This window comes from Choloepus didactylus, chromosome 4, assembly GCF_015220235.1.
Source record: "Choloepus didactylus isolate mChoDid1 chromosome 4, mChoDid1.pri, whole genome shotgun sequence".
NCBI lineage: Eukaryota > Metazoa > Chordata > Mammalia > Pilosa > Megalonychidae > Choloepus > Choloepus didactylus.
This window is the reverse complement of record NC_051310.1, coordinates 128,064,423-128,086,055: the sequence shown is the minus strand read 5'-3', so window position 1 is coordinate 128,086,055 and position 21,633 is coordinate 128,064,423. Positions and strand designations below refer to the sequence as shown.

Below are 21,633 nucleotides of genomic sequence, written 5' to 3'. Positions count from 1 at the left end.
CAAAAAATCTTAAAGCATATGATAAAAACCAGATGATATGGAGAACCCAAACCCAAACACCCAAATCAAAAGATCAGAAGAGACAAAGTACTTGGTGCAATTAATCAAAGAACTAAAGTCAAACAATGAGAGCATGGCACAGGATGTAAAGGACATGAAGAAGAGCACAGCACAGGATATAAAGGACATAAAGAAGACCCTAGAACAGCATAAAGAAGAAACTGCAAGAGCAAATAAAAAAAATAGAAGATCTTTTGGAAATAAAAGAAACTGTTCCCCAAATTTAAAAGACTCTGGATACTCATAATACAAGATTAGAAGAAGTTGAACAACTACTCAGCGTCCTCTAGGACCACAGAACAGAAAATGAAAGAAGAAAGAATGGGGAAAAAATAGAAAAAATCTAAATGGATCTCAGGGATACGACAGATAAAACAAAACATCCAAATTTAAGACTCATTGGTGTCCCAGAAGGGGGAGAGAAGGGTAGAGGTCTAGAAAGAGTAGTAAAAGAAATTGTTGGGGAAAACTTCCCAAACCTTCTACACAATATAAATACACAAAGCATAAATGCCCAGCGAACTCCAAATAGAATAAATCCAAATAAACCCACTCCAAGACATATTCTGATCAGACTCTCAAATACTGAAGAGAAGGAACAAGTTCTGAAAGCAGCAAGAGAAAAGTAATTCACCACATACAAAGGAAACAACATAAGACCAAGTAGTGACTACTCAGCAGCCACCATGGAGGCGAGAAGGCAGTGGCATGACATATTTAAAATTCTGAGAGAGAAAAATTTCCAACCAAGAATACTTTATCCAGCAAAACTCTCCTTCAAATTTGAGGGAGAGCTTAAATTTTTCACAGACAAACAAATGCTGAGAGACTTTGCCAATAAAAGACCTGCCCTACTTCAGATTCTAAAGGGAGCCCTACCAACAGAGAAACAAAGAAAAGAGAGAGAGATATAGAGAAATTTAACAGACATATATAGAACATTACATCCCAAATCACCAGGACACACATTCTTCTCTAGAGATCACGGATCTTTCTCCAGAATAGACCATATGCTGGGACATAAAACAAGCCTCAATAAACTAAAAAAAAAAAAATTGAGTATATTCAAAGCACATTCTCTGACCACAATGGAATACAAATAGAAGTCAATAACCATCAGAGTCTTAGAAAATTCACAAACAACTGGAGGGTAAAAATGAGGGGGAGATGAAAACATTCCCAAATAATCAAAAGCTGAGGGACTTCATCACCAGTAGATCAGTCCTATAAGAAATGCTAAAGGGAATTGAGCAGGCTAAAAGGAAGGGACACTAAACAACTGACTGAAACCACATGAAGAAATAAAGCTTTCCAGTAAAGATCACATGGTAAATATAAATACCAATACTACTGTATTTTTGATTTGTAACTCCATTATTTACTTCCTACAGGATCTAAAATACATAAACTGTAATGATATATTAGTGGTTTTGGACTCAATGTAAAATATGTAATTTTTGACAAGAACTACATAAAGGTGGGGGAATGGAGGCATATAGGAACATAGTTTATGCGTCCTATTGAAGTTAAGTTGGTACCAAAGAAAAACAGGATTGTTATAGATTTAATAGGTTAAATTTAAGCCCTATGGTAAACACAAAGAAAGTATCAGGGAATATAACCATAGAGATGAAAAGTAGAGTATGGGTTATGAGAAGTGGGGGAAGGGGCAATGGGGAGTTAAGAAATGAGTGTAGAGTTTCTGTTTGGGGTGAAGGGAAATTTCTAGTAATGGATGGTAGAAGGTGATAGCATTGCAACATTCTAAATGTGATTAATCCCACTAATGGAATGCTAGGGAGGGGTTGGAATGGGAAGATTTAGACTGTATTTATGTTTCCACAATTGAAACAAACAAAAAAAAAAAGACAGTCTAAATAGATAATGACACTTAAATGCCAAGCATGATCCTGGATGGGATCTGAGGATGGAGGAGAGAAGGCTCAAAGGGACACAGTTGGGACATAAGAAAAAAAAGAAAGGAAATATAGAATCTAAGATTTGTATCAATGTCGAATTTCTTGAACTTCTTAGCTGCACTTAATGGGATTGCATAAAAGAATGTTCTTGTTCATGGGAAATGTATATGTGAATTATATTGTTTGTTCAAGGATGTGTGCAGCTTGCTCTCATATGTTCAGAAGACAGCAATAGATTATGGACAATAGGGAGGGAAGGAGAGAAGGAAAGAAATGGTGGCGTGACAGGATGTTAAAGTTGGTGGTGGATACAGGTATCAGGGTGGGGGACGGGGTATGCTGGAGTTCTATGTATGGGGTTTGTATTGCTTTTGCCACTGTTCCTGTAAGTTTGAATTCATTTCAAAATAAAATTTTAAAAAAATTTAATAAAGAGATCAATCATAATAAACATACAAAAGACAAATATTTGCTTTTTAACCGAAGACCAACACATAAAAATTGAAAAGGCATTTTCTTATAATGACATTTAATTTTCAGGTAGAAAAATATTTGCAGGGAGTTAAAAATTGAAATGGACACTATTGTATTTTCTTTTATCTTAACTCACAAATATTATACAATGAAGCAGTAACAAAGACTGATTTTTTGTAAAAAAAAAAAAAAAAGACATAAGCAATTTGCCATAAAAATAAATAAAAATAAAATTAAAATGGCCCTTAAATACATGAAAAGATGTATTCAAAGTCACTCACACTTAAAGAAAGGCAAATTAAAACAACATTGAGATACCTTTAGATTATTAAAAATTAAAAAGGAAGACTGAGCAGTCCTGGGGGCAAGATGGCAGACTGGTGAGCTGTATGTTTTAGTTACTCCTCCAGGAAAGTAGGTAGAAAGCCAGGAACTGCGTGGACTGGACACCACAGAGCAATCTGACTTTGGGCATACTTCATACAACACTCATGAAAACGTGGAACTGCTGAGATCAGCGAAATCTGTAAGTTTTTGCGGCCAGGGGACCTGCGCCCCTCCCTGCCAGGCTCAGTCCCGGGGAAGGAGGGGCTGTCACCTCCGGGAAGGAGAAGGGAGAACTGCAGTGGCAGCCCTTATCGGAAACTCATTCTACTGATTCAAACTCCAACCATAGATAGACTGAGACCAGACACCAGAGAATCTCAGAGCAGCCAGCCCAGCAGAGAGGAGGCAGGCATAGAAAAAAAAACAACACGAAAAACTCCAAAATAAACCCGGAGGATTTTTGGAGTTCTGGTGAACATAGAAAGGGGAAGGGCCCTGAGGCACATATGCAAATCCTGAAGAAAAGCTGATCTCTCTGCCCTGTGGACCTTTCCTTAATGGCCCTGGTTGCATTGTCTCTTAGCATTTCAATAACCCATTAGATCTCTGAGGAGGGCCCGTTTTTTTTTTTTGTTTGTTTGTTTGTTTGTTTGTTTGTTTAATCCTTTTTTCTTTTTCTAAAACAATTACTCTAAGAAGCTCAATACAGAAAGCTTCAAAGACTTGCTATTTCGGCAGGTCAAGTCAAGAGCAGAACTAGGAGAGCTCTGAGACAAAACGCAATAATCCAGTGGCTGAGAAAATTCACTAAACACCACAACTTCCCAAGAAAAGGGGGGTGTCCGCTCACAGCCATCATCCTGGTGGACAGGAAACACTACTGCCCATCGCCAGCCCCATAGCCCAGAACTGCCCCAGACAACCCAGTGTGACGGAAGTGCTTCAAATAACAGGCACACATCACAAAACTGGGCGTGGACATTAGCCTTCCCTGCAACCTCAGCTGATTGTCCCAGAGTTGGGAAGGTAGAGCAGTGTGGATTAACAAAGCCCCATTCAGCCATCATTTCAGCAGACTGGGAGCCTCCCTACACAGCCCAGCAGCCCAGAACTGCCCTGGGGGGACGGCACTCACCAGTGACATAGCACAGTCATCCCTCAACCGAGGACCCGGGGTGCACAGCCTGGAAGAGGGGCCCACTTGCAAGTCTCAGGAGCCATACGCAAATACCAAGGACTTGTGGGTCAGTGGCAGAGACAAACTGTGGCAGGACTGAACTGAAGGATTAGACTATTGCAGCAGCTTTAAAACTCTAGGATCAACAGAGAGATCTCATTGTTAGAGCCAACCCCCCCCCCTCCCTGACTGCCCAGAACCACGCCCCATATACAGGGCAGGCAACACCAACTACACACGCAAGCGTGGTACACCAATTGGACCCCACAAGACTCACTCCCCCACTCACCAAAAAGGCTAAGCAGGGGAGAACTGGCTTGTGGAGAACAGGTGGCTCGTGGACGCCACCTGCTGGTTAGTTAGAGAAAGTGTACTCCACGAAGCTGTAGATCTGATAAATTAGAGATAAGGACTTCAATTGGTCTACAAATCCTAAAAGAACCCTATCAAGTTCAGCAAATGCCACGAGGCCAAAAACAACAGAAAATTATAAAGCATATGAAAAAACCAGACGATATGGATAACCCAAGCCCAAGCACCCAAATCAAAAGACCAGAAGAGACACAGCACCTAGAGCAACTACTCAAAGAACTAAAGATGAACAATGAGACCATAGTACGGGAGATAAAGGAAATCAAGAAGACCCTAGAAGAGCATAAAGAAGACATTGCAAGACTAAATAAAAAAATGGATGATCTTATGGAAATTAAAGAAACTGTTGACCAAATTAAAAAGATTCTGGACACTCATAGTACAAGACTAGAGGAAGCTGAACAACGAATCAGTGACCTCGAAGATGACAGAATGGAAAATGAAAGCATAAAAGAAAGAATGGGGAAAAAAATTGAAAAAATCGAAATGGACCTCAGGGATATGATAGATAATATGAAACATCCAAATATAAGACTCATTGGTGTCCCAGAAGGGGAAGAAAAGGGTAAAGGTCTAGGAAGAGTATTCAAAGAAATTGTTGGGGAAAACTTCCCAAATCTTCTAAACAACATAAATACACAAATCATAAATGCTCAGCGAACTCCAAATAGAATAAATCCAAATAAACCCATTCCGAGACATATACTGATCACACTGTCAAACACAGAAGAGAAGGAGCAAGTTCTGAAAGCAGCAAGAGAAAAGCAATTCACCACATACAAAGGAAACAGCATAAGACTAAGTAGTGACTACTCAGCAGCCACCATGGAGGTGAGAAGGCAGTGGCACGATATATTTAAAATTCTGAGTGAGAAAAATTTCCAGCCAAGAATACTTTATCCAGCAAAGCTCTCCTTCAAATTTGAGGGAGAGCTTAAAATTTTCACAGACAAACAAATGCTGAGAGAATTTGCTAACAAGAGACCTGCCCTACTGGAGATACTCAAGGGAGCCCTACAGACAGAGAAACAAAGAAAGGACAGAGAGACTTAGAGAAAGGTTCAGTACTAAAGAGATTCGGTATGGGTACAATAAAGGATATTAATAGACAGAGGGGAAAAATATGACAAACATAAACCAAAGGATAAGATGGCTGATTCAAGAAATGCCTTCACGGTTATAACGTTGAATGTAAATGGATTAAACTCCCCAATTAAAAGATATAGATTCGCAGAATGGATCAAAAAAAATGAACCATCAATATGTTGCATACAACAGACTCATCTTAGACACAGGGACACAAAGAAACTGAAAGTGAAAGGATGGAAAAAAATATTTCATGCAAGCTACACCCAAAAGAAAGCAGGTGTAGCAATATTAATCTCAGATAAAATAGACTTCAAATGCAGGGATATTTTGAGAGACAAAGAAGGCCACTACGTACTAATAAAAGGGGCAATTCAGCAAGAAGAAATAACAATCGTAAATGTCTATGCACCCAATCAAGGTGCCACAAAATACATGAGAGAAACACTGGCAAAACTAAAGGAAGCAATTGATGTTTCCACAATAATTGTGGGAGACTTCAACACATCACTCTCTCCTATAGATAGATCAACCAGACAGAAGACCAATAAGGAAATTGAAAACCTAAACAATCTGATAAGTGAATTAGATTTAACAGACATATACAGGACATTACATCCCAAATCACCAGGATACACATACTTTTCTAGTGCTCATGGAACTTTCTCCAGAATAGATCATATGCTGGGACATAAAACAAGCCTCAATAAATTTAAAAAGATTGAAATTATTCAAAGCACATTCTCTGACCACAATGGAATACAATTAGAAGTCAATAACCATCAGAGACTTAGAAAATTCACAAATACCTGGAGGTTAAACAACACACTCCTAAACAATCAGTGGGTTAAAGAAGAAATAGCAAGAGAAATTGCTAAATATATAGAGACGAATGAAAATGAGAACACAACATACCAAAACCTATGGGATGCAGCAAAAGCAGTGCTAAGGGGGAAATTTATAGCACTAAACGCATATATTAAAAAGGAAGAAAGAGCCAAAATCAAAGAACTAATGGATCAACTGAAGAAGCTAGAAAATGAACAGAAAACCAATCCTAAACCAAGTACAAGAAAAGAAATAACAAGGATTAAAGCAGAAATAAATGACATAGAGAACAAAAAAACAATAGAGAGGATAAATATCACCAAAAGTTGGTTCTTTGAGAAGATCAACAAGATTGACAAGCCCCTAGCTAGACTGACAAAATCAAAAAGAGAGAAGACCCATATAAACAAAATAATGAATGAAAAAGGTGACATAACTGCAGATCCTGAAGAAATTAAAAAAATTATAAGAGGATACTATGAACAACTGTATGGCAACAAACTGGATAATGTAGGAGAAATGGAAAATTTCCTGGAAACATATGAACAACCTAGACTGACCAGAGAAGAAATAGAAGACCTCAACCAACCCATCACAAGCAAAGAGATCCAATCAGTCATCAAAAATCTTCCCACAAATAAATGCCCAGGGCCAGATGGCTTCACAGGGGAATTCTACCAAACTTTCCAGAAAGAACTGACAGCAATCTTACTCAAACTCTTTCAAAACATTGAAGAAAATGGAACACTTCCTAACTCATTTTATGAAGCTAACATCAATCTAATACCAAAACCAGGCAAAGATGTTACAAAAAAGGAAAACTACCGGCCAATCTCCCTAATGAATATAGATGCAAAAATCCTCAACAAAATACTTGCAAATCGAATCCAAAGACACATTAAAAAAATCATACACCATGACCAAGTGGGGTTTATTCCAGGCATGCAAGGATGGTTCAACATAAGAAAAACAATCAATGTATTACAACACATTAACAAGTCAAAAGGGAAAAATCAATTGATCATCTCAATAGATGCTGAAAAAGCATTTGACAAAATCCAACATCCCTTTTTGATAAAAACACTTCAAAAGGTAGGAATTGAAGGAAACTTCCTCAACATGATAAAGAGCATATATGAAAAACCCACAGCCAGCATAGTACTCAATGGTGAGAGACTGAAAGCCTTCCCTCTAAGATCAGGAACAAGACAAGGATGCCCGCTGTCACCACTGTTATTCAACATTGTGCTGGAAGTGCTAGCCAGGGCAATCCGGCAAGACAAAGAAATAAAAGGCATCCAAATTGGAAAAGAAGAAGTAAAACTGTCATTGTTTGCAGATGATATGATCTTATATCTAGAAAACCCTGAGAAATCGACGATACAGCTACTAGAGCTAATCAACAAATTTAGCAAAGTAGTGGGATACAAGGTTAATGCACATAAGTCAGTAATGTTTCTATATGCTAGAAATGAACAAACTGAAGAGACACTCAAGAAAAAGATACCATTTTCAATAGCAACTAAAAAAATCAAGTACCTAGGAATCAACTTAACCAAAGATGTAAAAGACCTATACAAAGAAAACTACATAACTCTACTAAAAGAAATAGAAGGGGACCTTAAAAGATGGAAAAATATTCCATGTTCATGGATAGGAAGACTAAATGTCATTAAGATGTCAATTCTACCCAAACTCATCTACAGATTCAATGCAATCCCAATCAAAATTCCAACAACCTATTTTGCAGACTTGGAAAAGCTAGTTATCAAATTTATTTGGAAAGGGAAGATGCCTCGAATTGCTAAAGACACTCTAAAAAAGAAAAACGAAGTGGGAGGACTTACACTCCCTGACTTTGAAGCTTATTATAAAGCCACAGTTGCCAAAACAGCATGGTACTGGCACAAAGATAGACATATAGATCAATGGAATCGAATTGAGAATTCGGAGACAGACCCTCAGATCTATGGCCGAATGATCTTTGATAAGGCCCCCAAAGTCACTGAACTGAGTCATAATGGTCTTTTCAACAAATGGGGCTGGGAGAGTTGGATATCCAAATCCAAAAGAATGAAAGAGGACCCCTACCTCACCCCCTACACAAAAATTAACTCAAAATGGACCAAAGATCTCAATATAAAAGAAAGTACCATAAAACTCCTAGAAGATAATGTAGGAAAACATCTTCAAGACCTTGTATTAGGCGGCCACTTCCTAGACTTTACACCCAAAGCACAAGCAACAAAAGAGAAAATAGATAAATGGGAACTCCTCAAGCTTAGAAGTTTCTGCACCTCAAAGGAATTTCTCAAAAAGGTAAAGAGGCAGCCAACTCAATGGGAAAAAATTTTTGGAAACCATGTATCTGACAAAAGACTGATATCTTGCATATATAAAGAAATCCTACAACTCAATGACAATAGTACAGTCGGCCCAATTATAAAATGGGCAAAAGATATGAAAAGACAGTTCTCTGAAGAGGAAATACAAATGGCCAAGAAACACATGAAAAAATGTTCAGCTTCACTAGCTATTAGAGAGATGCAAATTAAGACCACAATGAGATACCATCTAACACCGATTAGAATGGCTGCCATTAAACAAACAGGAAACTACAAATGCTGGAAGGGATGTGGAGAAATTGGAACTCTTATTCACTGTTGGTGGGACTGTATAATGGTTCAGCCACTCTGGAAGTCAGTCTGGCAGTTCCTTAGAAAACTAGATATAGAGTTACCATTCGATCCAGCGATTGCACTTCTCGGTATATACCCGGAAGATCGGAAAGCAGTGACACGAACAGATATCTGCACGCCAGTGTTCATAGCAGCATTATTCACAATTGCCAAGAGATGGAAACAACCCAAATCTCCTTCAACAGATGAGTGGATAAATAAAATGTGGTGTATACACACGATGGAATACTACGCGGCAGTAAGAAGGAACGATCTCGTGAAACATATGACAACATGGATGAACCTTGAGGACATAATGCTAAGCGAAATAAGCCAGGCACAAAAAGAGAAATATTATATGCTACCACTAATGTGAACTTTGAAAAATGTAAAACAAATGGCTTATAATGTAGAATGTAGGGGAACTAGCAATAGAGAGCAATTAAGGAAGGGGGAACAATAATCCAAGAAGAACAGATAAGCTATTTAACGTTCTGGGGATGCCCAGAAATGACTATGGTCTGTTAATTTCTGATGGATATAGTAGGAGCAAGTTCACAGAAATGTTGCTATATTAGGTAACTTTCTTGGGGTAAAGTAGGAACATGTTGGAAGTTAAGCAGTTATCTTAGGTTAGTTGTCTTTTTCTTACTCCCTTGCTATGGTCTCTTTGAAATGTTCTTTTATTGTATGTTTGTTTTCTTTTTAACTTTTTTTTCATACAGTTGATTTGAAAAAAGAAGGGAAAGTTAAAAAAAAAAAAAAGAAAGAAAAAAGACAAACAAGAAAAAAAAAAAAAAGGTTGTGGTGCCCCCTTGAGGAGCCTATGGAGAGTGCAGGGGTGTTCGCCTGCCCCACCTCCATGGTTGCTGGCATGACCACAGACATAGGGGACTGGTGGTTTGATGGGTTGAGCCCTCTACCATAGGTTTTACCCTTGGGAAGACGGTTGCTGCAAAGGAGAGGCTAGGCCTCCCTGTATTTGTGCCTAAGAGTCTCCTCCTGAATGCCTCTTGGTTGCTCAGATGTGGCCCTCTCTCTCTGGCTTAGCCAACTTGAAAGGTGAAATCACTGCCCTCCCCCCTACGTGGGATCAGACACCCAGGGAAGTGAATCTCCCTGGCAACGTGGAATATGACTCCCGGGGAGGAATGTAGACCCGGCATCGTGGGATGGAGAACATCTTCTTGACCAAAAGGGGGATGTGAAAGGAAATGAAATAAGCTTCAGTGGCAGAGAGATTCCAAAACGAGCCGAGAGAGCACTCTGGTGGGCACTCTTACACACACTTTAGACAACCTTTTTTAGGTTCTAAAGAATTGGGGTAGCTGGTGGTGGATACCTGAAACTATCAAACTACAACCCAGAACCCATGAATCTCGAAGACAGTTGTATAAAAATGTAGCTTATGAGGGGTGACAGTGGGATTGGGAATGCCATAAGGACCAAACTCCACTTTGTCTAGTTTATGGATGGATGTGTAGAAAAGTAGGGGAAGCAAACAAACAGACAAAGGTACCTAGTGTTCTTTTTTACTTCAATTGCTCTTTTTCACTCTAATTATTATTCTTGTTATTTTTGTGTGTGTGCTAATGAAGGTGTCAGGGATTGATTTAGGTGATGAATGTACAACTATGTAATGGTACTGTAAACAATTGAAAGTACAATTTGTTTTGTATGACTGCGTAGTATGTGAATATATCTCAATAAAATGATGATAAAAAAAAAAAAAAAAAAAAAGAAGGGAAAGTTAAAAAAAAAAAAAAACAAGGAAAAAAAAAGATGTAGTGCCCCCTTGAGGAGCCTGTGGAGAATGCAGGGGTATTCGCCTACCCCACCTCCATGGTTGCTAACATGACCACAGACATAGGAGACTGGTGGTTTGATGGGTTGGGCCCTCTACCACAGGTTTTACCCTTGGGAAGACGGTTGCTGCAAAGGAGAGGCTAGGCCTCCCTATGGTTGTGCCTAAGAGCCTCCTCCCGAATGCCTCTTTGTTTATCAGATGTGGCCCTGTCTCTCTAGCTAAGCCAACTTGAAAGGTGAAATCACTGCCCTCCCCCCTACGTGGGATCAGACACCCAGGGAAGTGAATCTCCCTGGCAACGTGGAATATGACTCCCGGGGAGGAATGTAGACCTGGCATCGTGGGACGGAGAACATCTTCTTGACCAAAAGGGGGATGTGAAAGGAAATGAAATAAGCTTCAGTGGCAGAGAGAATCCAAAAGGAGCCGAGAGGTCACTCTGGTGGGCACTCTTACGCACACTTTACACAACCCTTTTTAGGTTCTAAAGAATTGGGGTAGCTGGTGGTGGATACCTGAAACTATCAAACTACCACCCAGAACCCATGAATCTCGAAGACAGTTGTATAAAAATGTAGCTTATGAGGGGTGACAAGGGGATTGGGAAAGCCATAAGGACGACACTCCACTTCGTCTAGTTTATGGATGGATGAGTAGAAAAATAGGGGAAGGAAACAAACAGACAAAGGTACCCAGTGTTCTTTTTTACTTCAATTGCTCTTTTTCACTCTAATTATTATTCTTGTTATTCTTGTGTGTGTGCTAATGAAGGTGTCAGGGATTGATTTGGGTGATGAATGTACAACTATGTAATGGTACTGTGAACAATCGAAAGTACAATTTGTTTTGTATGACTGCGTGGTATATGAATATATCTCAATAAAATGAAGATTTAAAAAAAAAAAAAAAGACATAATGCTGAGCAAAATAAGCCAGGCACAAAAAGAGAGATATTGTATGTTACCACTAATGTGAATTCTGTGAAAAATGTACAATGTTTTATACTGTAGAATGTAGGGGACCTAGAGATACCAATTAGTGGAGGGGGGATGATAATCTAATAAGAACAGATAAACTATGGAGGGTAATCTCAATGTTATGGGAATGCTCAGGAATGATTATGGTTTGTAAACTTTCTTGGATATAGTAAGATCATGTTGGAAGCATTAGAGTTATTTTAGGTTTTTTTTTTCTCTTATTCCTTTGTTTTCTTAGGGGTTGTTAATTTTCTTGGGGTATGGTAGGAACATGTTGGAAGCAATGTAGTTATTTTAGATTATTTGTTTTTCTTACTCCTCTGTTTGGACATGGTTTATTAATTTTCTTGGGGTATGGTAGGAACATATTGGAAGCAAAGTAGTTATTTTAGGTTATTTGTTTTCCTTAATCCATTGCTTTGTTTGAAATGTCGTGGGGTTTTTTTGGTTGTTGTTTGCCTGTTTGTTTTTAATTTTTTGATAAACAATGTTAAAAAATTGAAAAAAAATCAGTAGAAAAATGGGAGTAAAAACTAAATGACAAATAGGGTGGGATGGGGGGATGGTTTGCGTATTCTCTTTTCACTTTTATTTTTTATTCTTATTCTGATTCTTTCTGATGTAAGGAAAATGTTCAGAAATAGATTGTGGTGATGAACGCATAACTATATGATCATACTGTGAACAGTTGATTGTATACCATGGATGACTGTATGGTTTATGAATGTATTTCAATAAAACTGAATTAAAAAAAATAAAATAAAATAAAAAGGAAGACTACACATTTTGTTGGTCAGGTTGTGGGGAACCAGGCACTCTTAAACATTTCTGGTGGAAACACAAACTGGAGGGAATTTAGCAAAACCTAACTTGCTATGCACTTAACTATGTATGCACTTACCTAAACTAAACTATGCATGCACTTACCTAAAACTGTATATGCACTTACCTTTGGGCCCAGAAATACCACTTTGGGGAACTTATCTGAAGCTATACCTCCAAAAATACAAAAATATATATGCACAAGGCTCTTTATTGCAGAGCTGGTACAAGTAGAGATATCTTTTTCACTATACCAAGATTAATTGTATATAACCAAATAATTTGTTTAAAAAACCCCACATAGTAAAACTTACTCAACAAAATTTATTTACTCTACCACTCAAAATGGAGAGTGAATATAGCAAATTAAAGAAATCAATACTATCTCATTTTCAGAAAGAAAGGAAAAAAAAAACATATCTTAAGGAAAAGAATACGGTGACTTAGGTAGAAAGTTAACTTTCAAGCATGAGGAAAGACTGACAGTAATGTGAAATAAGAATATGAGAAGAAAAACAGAAATGGCAATACATGGGGTTTTTCTCCTCTGTAAGTCAATAGGACTATTAAAATTAAGGGATTGTTCTATAAAGGTATTCTGTAAAGGCATTATTTTCTACAAGGAACATGTTTAGAAAAGATCCATGAGTCAAGGACTATGGTTATTGCTACCGTCACTGGACATATATCTTAGGAAGAATCACTAGTGTCAGCTTTGCTTTGAGGATGGATGTCTAACACACCATTTCAACCTTAAAGATCTAAAATGAAACTCTGCCCACCCCTGCAACCTCACCCCCAAATAACCTGCTATTCCTGCAATCCTCTACATTTCAGTAAATGGCAACAATATCCTTCTAACAAATACCTTGCTGTCACACTTGACTCCCCTTCTTCTCTCATACGCCACACAAGTAAACTTTACCTTAAAAATATATCCAGAATCTGTCCACTTACCACCTCCACCAACATCCTCCTCAACTAAATTTTCATGATCTCTTGCTTGAATCAATGAAACGGCCTCCTATCTAGTGTCCTGTGTATGTGTGAAAGGGTATTCAAATTCTCATACTTAGAGGAAGGCAAGTTAAAACAACACTGACATACCATTTCTTAACTGTCAGTTTGGTGAAAATTTTTTTTAATATAAAAATTTTTTAATTAAAAAAGTATGACAAAATTCTGCTGGTGAGGCTGTGGGCAAACAAACATATACTTGCTAGCTCTGTCCATCAGGGCCTGGAGGCAATGATATCCCATTAGAATGAATATATTTAGCAGCCATATTTTGGTTTCCAAATAGCATTTTCCAACAAAAGGAACTAGGGCTGCTTGAAGAAATGGCTGATTCCAGGGTTGGGGCAGGAAAATTAAAAATGAATCCAGTGGGCTAGAAAGTAAGCGAGTGCTCTAAATATGATGGAGGAATACCGAATGAGATAGGAGTCTACTTGAAAGAGCTTCCAAAGGCCAAATCTGAGACAATTATAGCAAAATAAATAATGACGGATAGTAATGAAAAATAATGCATAAAATGAAAGAAATATCCATAAGCCTATATTTATATACATTTAAAAATGAATAAATAAATGGGGGAAAAGGAATAGCTCTTCCTTACAGTAGAATTCCTATTCATAAATGTAGAAGAAATGATGGAAATAGAAAATAACCATTTGGCAAATACCACAGTAATAATTACTGCAGGCAAGAATCATCAATGGATGCTAAAATTAGTGAGTAAAAGTATGATGGAAAACAGGATATTTGCATGGTTTCAAAGTATATTCCCATATGATACTTACTAATTTCAAAGACAAAAATAATATCTTTTACAGTAGAGAAACCTGGCAGCTACCACCTTAATCAAGTGACCAAGAGTAAGACATAGTGACATCATGTACCTCCTTACATGACACACTGAGAAGGGCAAACATCACCTCTGTCATATTCTTGACAAAAATGCATGACCTCAGTCTAGTCCAGAGAAAACATCAGACAAACCTTCATACAAGACGTTTTGTCTATTTTGTCTCATTTGTTCACTTCTGCATCTTCAGTGTCTACGAGATAACTGGCCAATATTCTTAAAAGGTGTTAAAGTCGTGAAAGAAAAAGAAAGACTGATGGACAGTCCCAAATTGGAGGAGCCTAAGAAGACAATTAAATTCAATGTATGTGATCCAAATATTAGATCTTAGACCAGAAAAAGGACATTAGAGAGCAACTGATGAAATCTGTGTAAGGATGCTGGATTAGTTAATAGTATTATATTAGTGTTAATTTCTTGGTTATAATAATTTACAATGGTTATATAAGATGTTAATATTTGAAGAAACTGGATGAAGGGTATATGGGAACTCTGTATACTATTTTTTGCAAAGATTTTGTAAGTCTAAAATTATTTCAGAAAAAAAGGTTTTTTTTAAAAAGCAGCTTTACCATAAGGTTTACCCTGGCCCTACCAGACACAGTCTCCCACCCGTCCTGTACTTCCCACCATCTATTCTGTTTTATTTTTCACTACAGTACTTATTAAAATCTGAAAAACTATACAATTTATTTATTTTTATTGTTCATCATTCTCACTTCATGAGGGTAAGAACTTTTGTCTATTTTGTCTAATTTGTTCACTGCTGAGTCCCCTATGCCTAGAATAGCATTTGGGTGGTGCTCAGTAAGTCTTTATTGAACAAATGAGGAACTGAATCTTCATTGAAGATATGAGGGTTCTCTAGGAGCTATGGCAATGTGAAACATCAATATTCACATCTAGTAAAGAGGGCATGTTTTCATTTGGTAAATAAACACTGGAAGAAATAATCCTGCAACTATAAGCCTGTAAACTTATGCAGCCATGGTCTACTTAGCAATTGTGACATATTTTATGATATAGATTTAGTTATACAAATGATAAATATAGAACCATAATTGATTAAAGCACATTTTAAAACCACCTTAAAAAGCAAACTGAAGCTAGTTATCAAATTTATTTGGAAAGGGAAGATGCCTCGAATTGCTAAAGACACTCTAAAAAAAAAAAAACAAAGTGGGAGGACTTACACTCCCTGACTTTGACGCTTACTATAAAGCCACAGTAGTCAAAACAGCATGGTAATGGCACAAAGATAGACATATTGATCAACAGAATCGAATTGAGAATTCAGAGATAGACCCCCAGATCTATGGCCGACTGATCTTTGATAAGGTCCCCAGAGCCACTGAACTGGGACGTAACAGTCTTTTCAACAAATGGGGCTGGGAAAGTTGAATATCCATATCCAAAAGAATGAAAGAGGACCCCTACCTCATACCCTAAACAAAAATTAACTCAAAGTGGATCAAAGACCTCAATATAAAAGACAGTACCCTAAAACTCCTAGAAGATAATGTAGGGAGACATCTTCAAGACTTTGAATTAGGAGGTCACTTCGTAGACCTTACACCCAAAGCACAAGCAACAAAGGAAAAAATAGATAAATGGGAACTCCTCAGGCTTAGAAGTTTCTGTACCTCAAAGAAATTTGTTTAAAAGGTGAAGAGGCAGCCAATTCAATGGGAAGAAATTTTTGGAAACCATGTATCTGACAAAAGACTGATATCTTGCATATATAAAGAAATCCTACAACTCAATGACAATAGTATAGACAGCCCAATTATAAAATGGGCAAAAGATATGAAGAGACAGTTCTCTGAAGGGGGAATACAAATGGCCAAAAAATACATGAAAAAAATGTTCAGCTTCACTAGTTATTAAGAGAGATGCAAATTAAGACCACAACGAGACACTATCTCACACCAATTAGAATGGCTGCCCTTAAACAAACAGGAAACTACAAATGCTGGAGAGGATGTGGAGAAATTGGAAATTGGAAGTCTTATTCATTGCTGGTTCAGGCACTCTGGAAGACAGCCTGGCAGTTCCTTAGAAAACTAGATATAGAGTTACCCTTCGATCCAGCAATTGCACTTCTCGGTATATACCCAGAAGACCTGAAAGCAGTGATGCGAACAGATATCTGCACGCCAATGTTCATAGCAGCATTATTCACAATTGCCAAGAGATGGAAACAACCCAAATGTCCTTCAACAGATGAGTGGATAAATAAAATGTGGTATATACACACAATAGAATACTATGCAGCAGTAAGAAGGAACGATGTCGTGAAACATATGACAACTTGGATGAACCTTGAAGACATAATGCTGAGCGAAATAAGCCAGGCACAAAAAGAGAAATATTATATGCTACCACTAATGTGAACATTGCTGGGGGAGAATGCATGGGGTGTTGGGCTTCCCCACCTCAATGGTTGCTGAAGTGCTCACAGGCATTGGGGACTGGTGGTTTGATGGGCTGAGTCCTCAAGCATGGGACTTGCCCTTGGGAAGACTGTTACTGTAAAGGAAAGGCTGGGCCTGCTTATAATTGTGCCTAAGTTATCTCCTCCTGAATGCCTCTTTGTTGCTCAGATTTAGCCCTCTCTCTCTAGCTAAGCCAACTTGGCAGAAGAAATCACTGCCCTCCCCACTAGGATCTGACACCCAGGGGTGTGAATACCCCTGGCAACATGGAAAATGACTCCTGGGGAGGAATCTGGCCCTGGCATCATGGGATGGAGAACATCTTCTTGACCAAAAAGGGGATGTGAAATGAAATGAAATAAGTTTCAGTGGCTGAGAGATTCCAAAAGAAGCCAAGTGGTCACTCTGGTGGGCACTCTTACATACAATATAGATAACCCTTTTTAGGTTCTAATGAATTGGAATAGCTAGCAGTAAATACTTGAAACTATCAAACTACAACCCAGAACCCTTGAATCTTGATGATTGTATAAAAATGTAGCTTATGAGGGGTGACAATGTGATTGTGAAAGCCATGTGGATCACACTCCCCTTTGTCCAGTGTATGGATGTATGAATAGAAAAACGGGGGCAAAAAAAAAAAGAGGCACCCACTGATCTTTTCTATTTTAATTGTTCTTTTTCACTTTAATTTTTATTCTTATTACTTTTGTGTGTGTGGTAATGAAAATGTTCAAAAATTAATTTTGGTGATGGATGCACAACTATATGGTGGTACTGTGAACAACTGATTGTACACTTTGTATGACTGTATGGTATACGAATATATCTCAATAAAATTGAATTAAAAAAAGTAAATTGAGCAAATTGGTGGGGGAGGGGGGGCTCAAATGTACTTAAGAAATCATATTAAATGACTGAGTCACAGAAGAATAATGAGGATGGAAAATGTTAGGAAACCAAAGCAAATCTACTGGTAAAAAGCCAGAAATATTCATATAAATCTAACATTATTCTTGCATTACCAATAGCAAAAATTATAAGAGCCAAGCTTTCATATTTAAGAATGGTATGCCAGTTTGAATGTATTATGTCCCCCAAAATGCCATTATCTTTGATGTAACCTTGTGTGGGCAGAAGTATCAGTGTTGATTAGACTGTAATTCTTTGAGTGTTTCTATGGAGATGCGACCCACCCAACTGTGAGTAATGACTCTGACTGGATAGTTTCCATGGAAGTGTGACCCCACCCATTCAGGGTGGGTCTGAATTAGTTCACTGGAGCATTCTATAAGCTCTGGCAGAAGGAGCAAGCTTGCTACAGCCAAGAGGGACACTTTGAAGAACGCAATGAAACTGAGAGAGGAGCTTCAGCTTACAGAGACATTTTGGAGACGGCCTTTGAAAACAGACTTTTGCTCCGGAGAAGCTAAGAGAGGACAAATGTTCCAAGGGCAACTGAGAGTTACATTTTGGAAAGAAGCTGAAGCCTAGAGAGGAACGCCCTGGGAGAAAACCAGAACTCTGAAGCAGATGCCAGCCACGTGCCTTCCCAGCTAACAGAGGTTTTCCGGACAGCATTGGCCATCCTCCAGTGAAGGTACCTGATTGTTGATGACATACCTTGGATACTTTATTGCCTTAAGACTGTAACTGTGTAACCAAATAAATCCCCTTTTATAAAAGCCAATCCATTTCTGGTGTTTTGCATTCTGGCAGCATTAGCAAACTAGAACAAATAGTATTTTCAAAAAAGTCATATAATTCTCAATGAGCAGTATGAAACTTTTCAGAGATTATTTTTAGAACCTGAGCTCCATGTAATTCCCTTTCTGCCCAGTGGTCCTCAGGCTGTACCTGTGTGGCACTAAAGTTGTACTACAGTGCTCCAGTACTCTATAAGCCAAATACTGGTGGACTTGTCCCAACTTAGGGAAAAAAAATATACTGATGGACAGAATTTTCTTAATTTTAAGTGTAACAAGAAACTTTTCTTAAACTTTTGACACTCGTTACTCTTTTACAGCAAAATCAGTTATAATATGACATTTGACATAGTATATAACAGTGCTTAATCATTTTATATTTAACACATTATTTCATAATATCAGACTAATTGAATTTGAAAACTGGTCTTCCTAGTTACCTGACCTTGGGGAAGTTACTTTTCTATGTTTTAGTTTTCTTATTCATAAAATGGAAAGGAATAATAGTACCAATCTCAGAAGTTACTGGGAGGATAAAATTAGCTAAGAAACGGAAAGCAACTAAATAGTGCCTTTCACAAAGAACCCTGTTTATGTTATATAACTGTTAGCTGCTATTAGTAGTACTAGCATTAATATTATTTTATTATTAAAAGGGCATAATGACTTCTATGGGCTCTGTTATCAAAATAATTCTAAAAGTCTGCCACATGCTGGTCCAATCTTATACAAACAAACACTACCCCTGTTTGGAAAGGGGGAAATACAACCCTCCGCAGTGTTAGTTTTCTCACACTTCATAAATTTCATACTCATAATACGCCAAGTTCTGATTTGTGGCCTAGAGAGATAAAATGAAATATATATTATTATTCTATGCATCCAGTTTCACATTACATTATATTATTAGGAGTATAATCTAGTAGCTTTTTCCTCCCAGTCTCCACCCTCAAAATGTTATGGTTCCATGGTTAACGTGAAAAACATTTTGCCGATGCTGCTCTGGATCTCTGATATCCTAGCATGCAATACTAACATTAAAATTCACACTTTCCTTTAGATTGAATTCTCTTAGGCACCGACATATTTCTTCCAGCTTTTATGCCTTTTGGTCCAGGTTCTGCCATTCCTTAGCTGAGTGACACTAATACGACTAAACCTTGATTCCTCATCTCTAAAATAAGGATAACAACTGTCTTTGATTAGACAAAAGCTCACGATGAGAATCCAAAAGCAGATTTTAAAAACTATGTTTCTTTTTACAAATGTGAGGTTATTTTTAATAATAAACCAGGCTACCTGAGATAAAGTAGTCAAGGCTTATTTAGTAACAATTTACAAGTAGCCAGGCACTGTATTTTAAAATGTCTGTGACTTAGCAAAGAAGAGATGATCACAACTAATAAGAACGATGAAATAAGAAAGCTTCCACCAACCTGGCCATCTGCTTGTAAGCTTCTTCAGCTACTGCAAAGATATGTGGATCCATGTCACCCATGTTCTGACCGCTGTACGCATTAATAATATCTTCTCCATAAATAGGCAGCTGTTCATAGGGATTTATAGCTACTAAGACTATACCTGGGGATGGGGAGACAAAAAAAGCCAGCAATGTTAATCTTGGTAGGCTTTGAAGAGAGTCAATATTTTAAAACCTCATCAATATAATCACTGTCTCCTATCTGATCTATTTGGCAACATTAGTAGTCAATAGTACCCTTACGAGCATACCAAACTTGGTAAAAAGACAATCACAGTTAACACAAAACCTCATTTCAACTTCAATTATGTTTAATTAACAAATTGTACATTCAATAACTAAAGTATATCACAGCCTTTGCCTCTGAACCCATTATACATAGTCCTAACTAAAACAAGTATTTAAAAGCTGGACTATGTGTTTAAAGTAATGAAAATTGTGGCAATATTATAAGAACTTTAAATATTTTAATATTTAAACCAGAAATCTACTTCTAGATATTTATCCAATGAAATAATCAGAGATTCACCCATTTTTTTACAAAGATGTTTATCATAATGCTATTCATAATAGTGAAAAGTGGGAACTAAATACGAAATAAGGGGAGAGTGGATAAATAAATTTTGCTTCATTTATAGGACAGACTATTGTACTACAACAAGAAATCATGTTTTTGAAGAATACTAAATGGCACAGGAAAACAGGATACAAAACTAAATATAGATTGATTCCAATTTTTTAGCTACATATAGACACATAGAAAGGAGAAAAAGTCCACATATTAATGATGCTTTTCAATGATGAATTAAATATAATCATTTTTTCTTTTTTTATAGTTTTCTGTATTTCCTAAACTATTTACAATAGGTATATATTAATCTAATGAATTCATTCATTCAACAAATATTTGCTGAGCTCCAACTATGTGTCAAAGATTTTTCTAAGTGCAGGGTTTACAAAAGGAAACAAAAAAAGATAAATCTTTGCCCTCCTGAAGTATACTGTCTGGTGGGGAATTCAGATAATTGACAAAATAAGTAAGAAGAAAAATAAACTGGTTAGATAGTAGTAAGCAAAAAACTAAAGCAGGGAGGGAAGATAGAAAGAAGGGGAAGGGGGTGTTTATGATTTTAGATAGAGTGGCCAGGGAAGGCTTCACCGAGAAGGGAATACATGTGCAAGAAAAAAGTAAACAGAAGAAAAAAGAAAATTGAGAAAAAGAAATAATTGGAGTTAATAGGGAAGAAAAAGGGTTAATATCAAGGATATAACAGATGTAAATTATTTTAAGAAATGGTAGCTGTCCCTGTCCAAAACAGGAAAGTAATGAAGAAGGATGAGCACAGAGTTTGGTACAACAAGCAAATGAACTTAGATGGGGAAATGAATGGCAATCCTAGACTTGAGTGAGGAGGGAGTGACCAGTGAAAGAAAGAGAAGTCGTCAATGGAGAAAAAAGTAGAGAAGAGGGAGAAAATAAATGATAAGAAGAAAATAGAGAGGGAAAAAAGGAAAGAAAGGGGGAAAGGAATGCAAATGTACATGTGTATATACACACACGCACATAATTTCTAAGAGAAATAAGAAGAATCATGAGCTGAGTCACTGGCAGATAATA

The 21,633-nt window shown here is 37.4% G+C and overlaps 1 protein-coding gene across 9 annotated transcripts in view; it reads right to left on the bottom strand.

Annotated features, from left to right (window-relative positions):
* Positions 1-21,633, bottom strand: part of MYO5A (myosin VA) — a 263,746-nt gene that overhangs the window by 148,913 nt on the left and 93,200 nt on the right. For all 9 annotated transcript variants that reach the window (XM_037833939.1, XM_037833940.1, XM_037833944.1 and 6 more), the window contains exon 4: positions 19,972-20,116. In XM_037833939.1, coding sequence (XP_037689867.1) covers positions 19,972-20,116 — 145 coding nt within the window. The remainder of the gene's footprint in view (positions 1-19,971; positions 20,117-21,633) is intronic.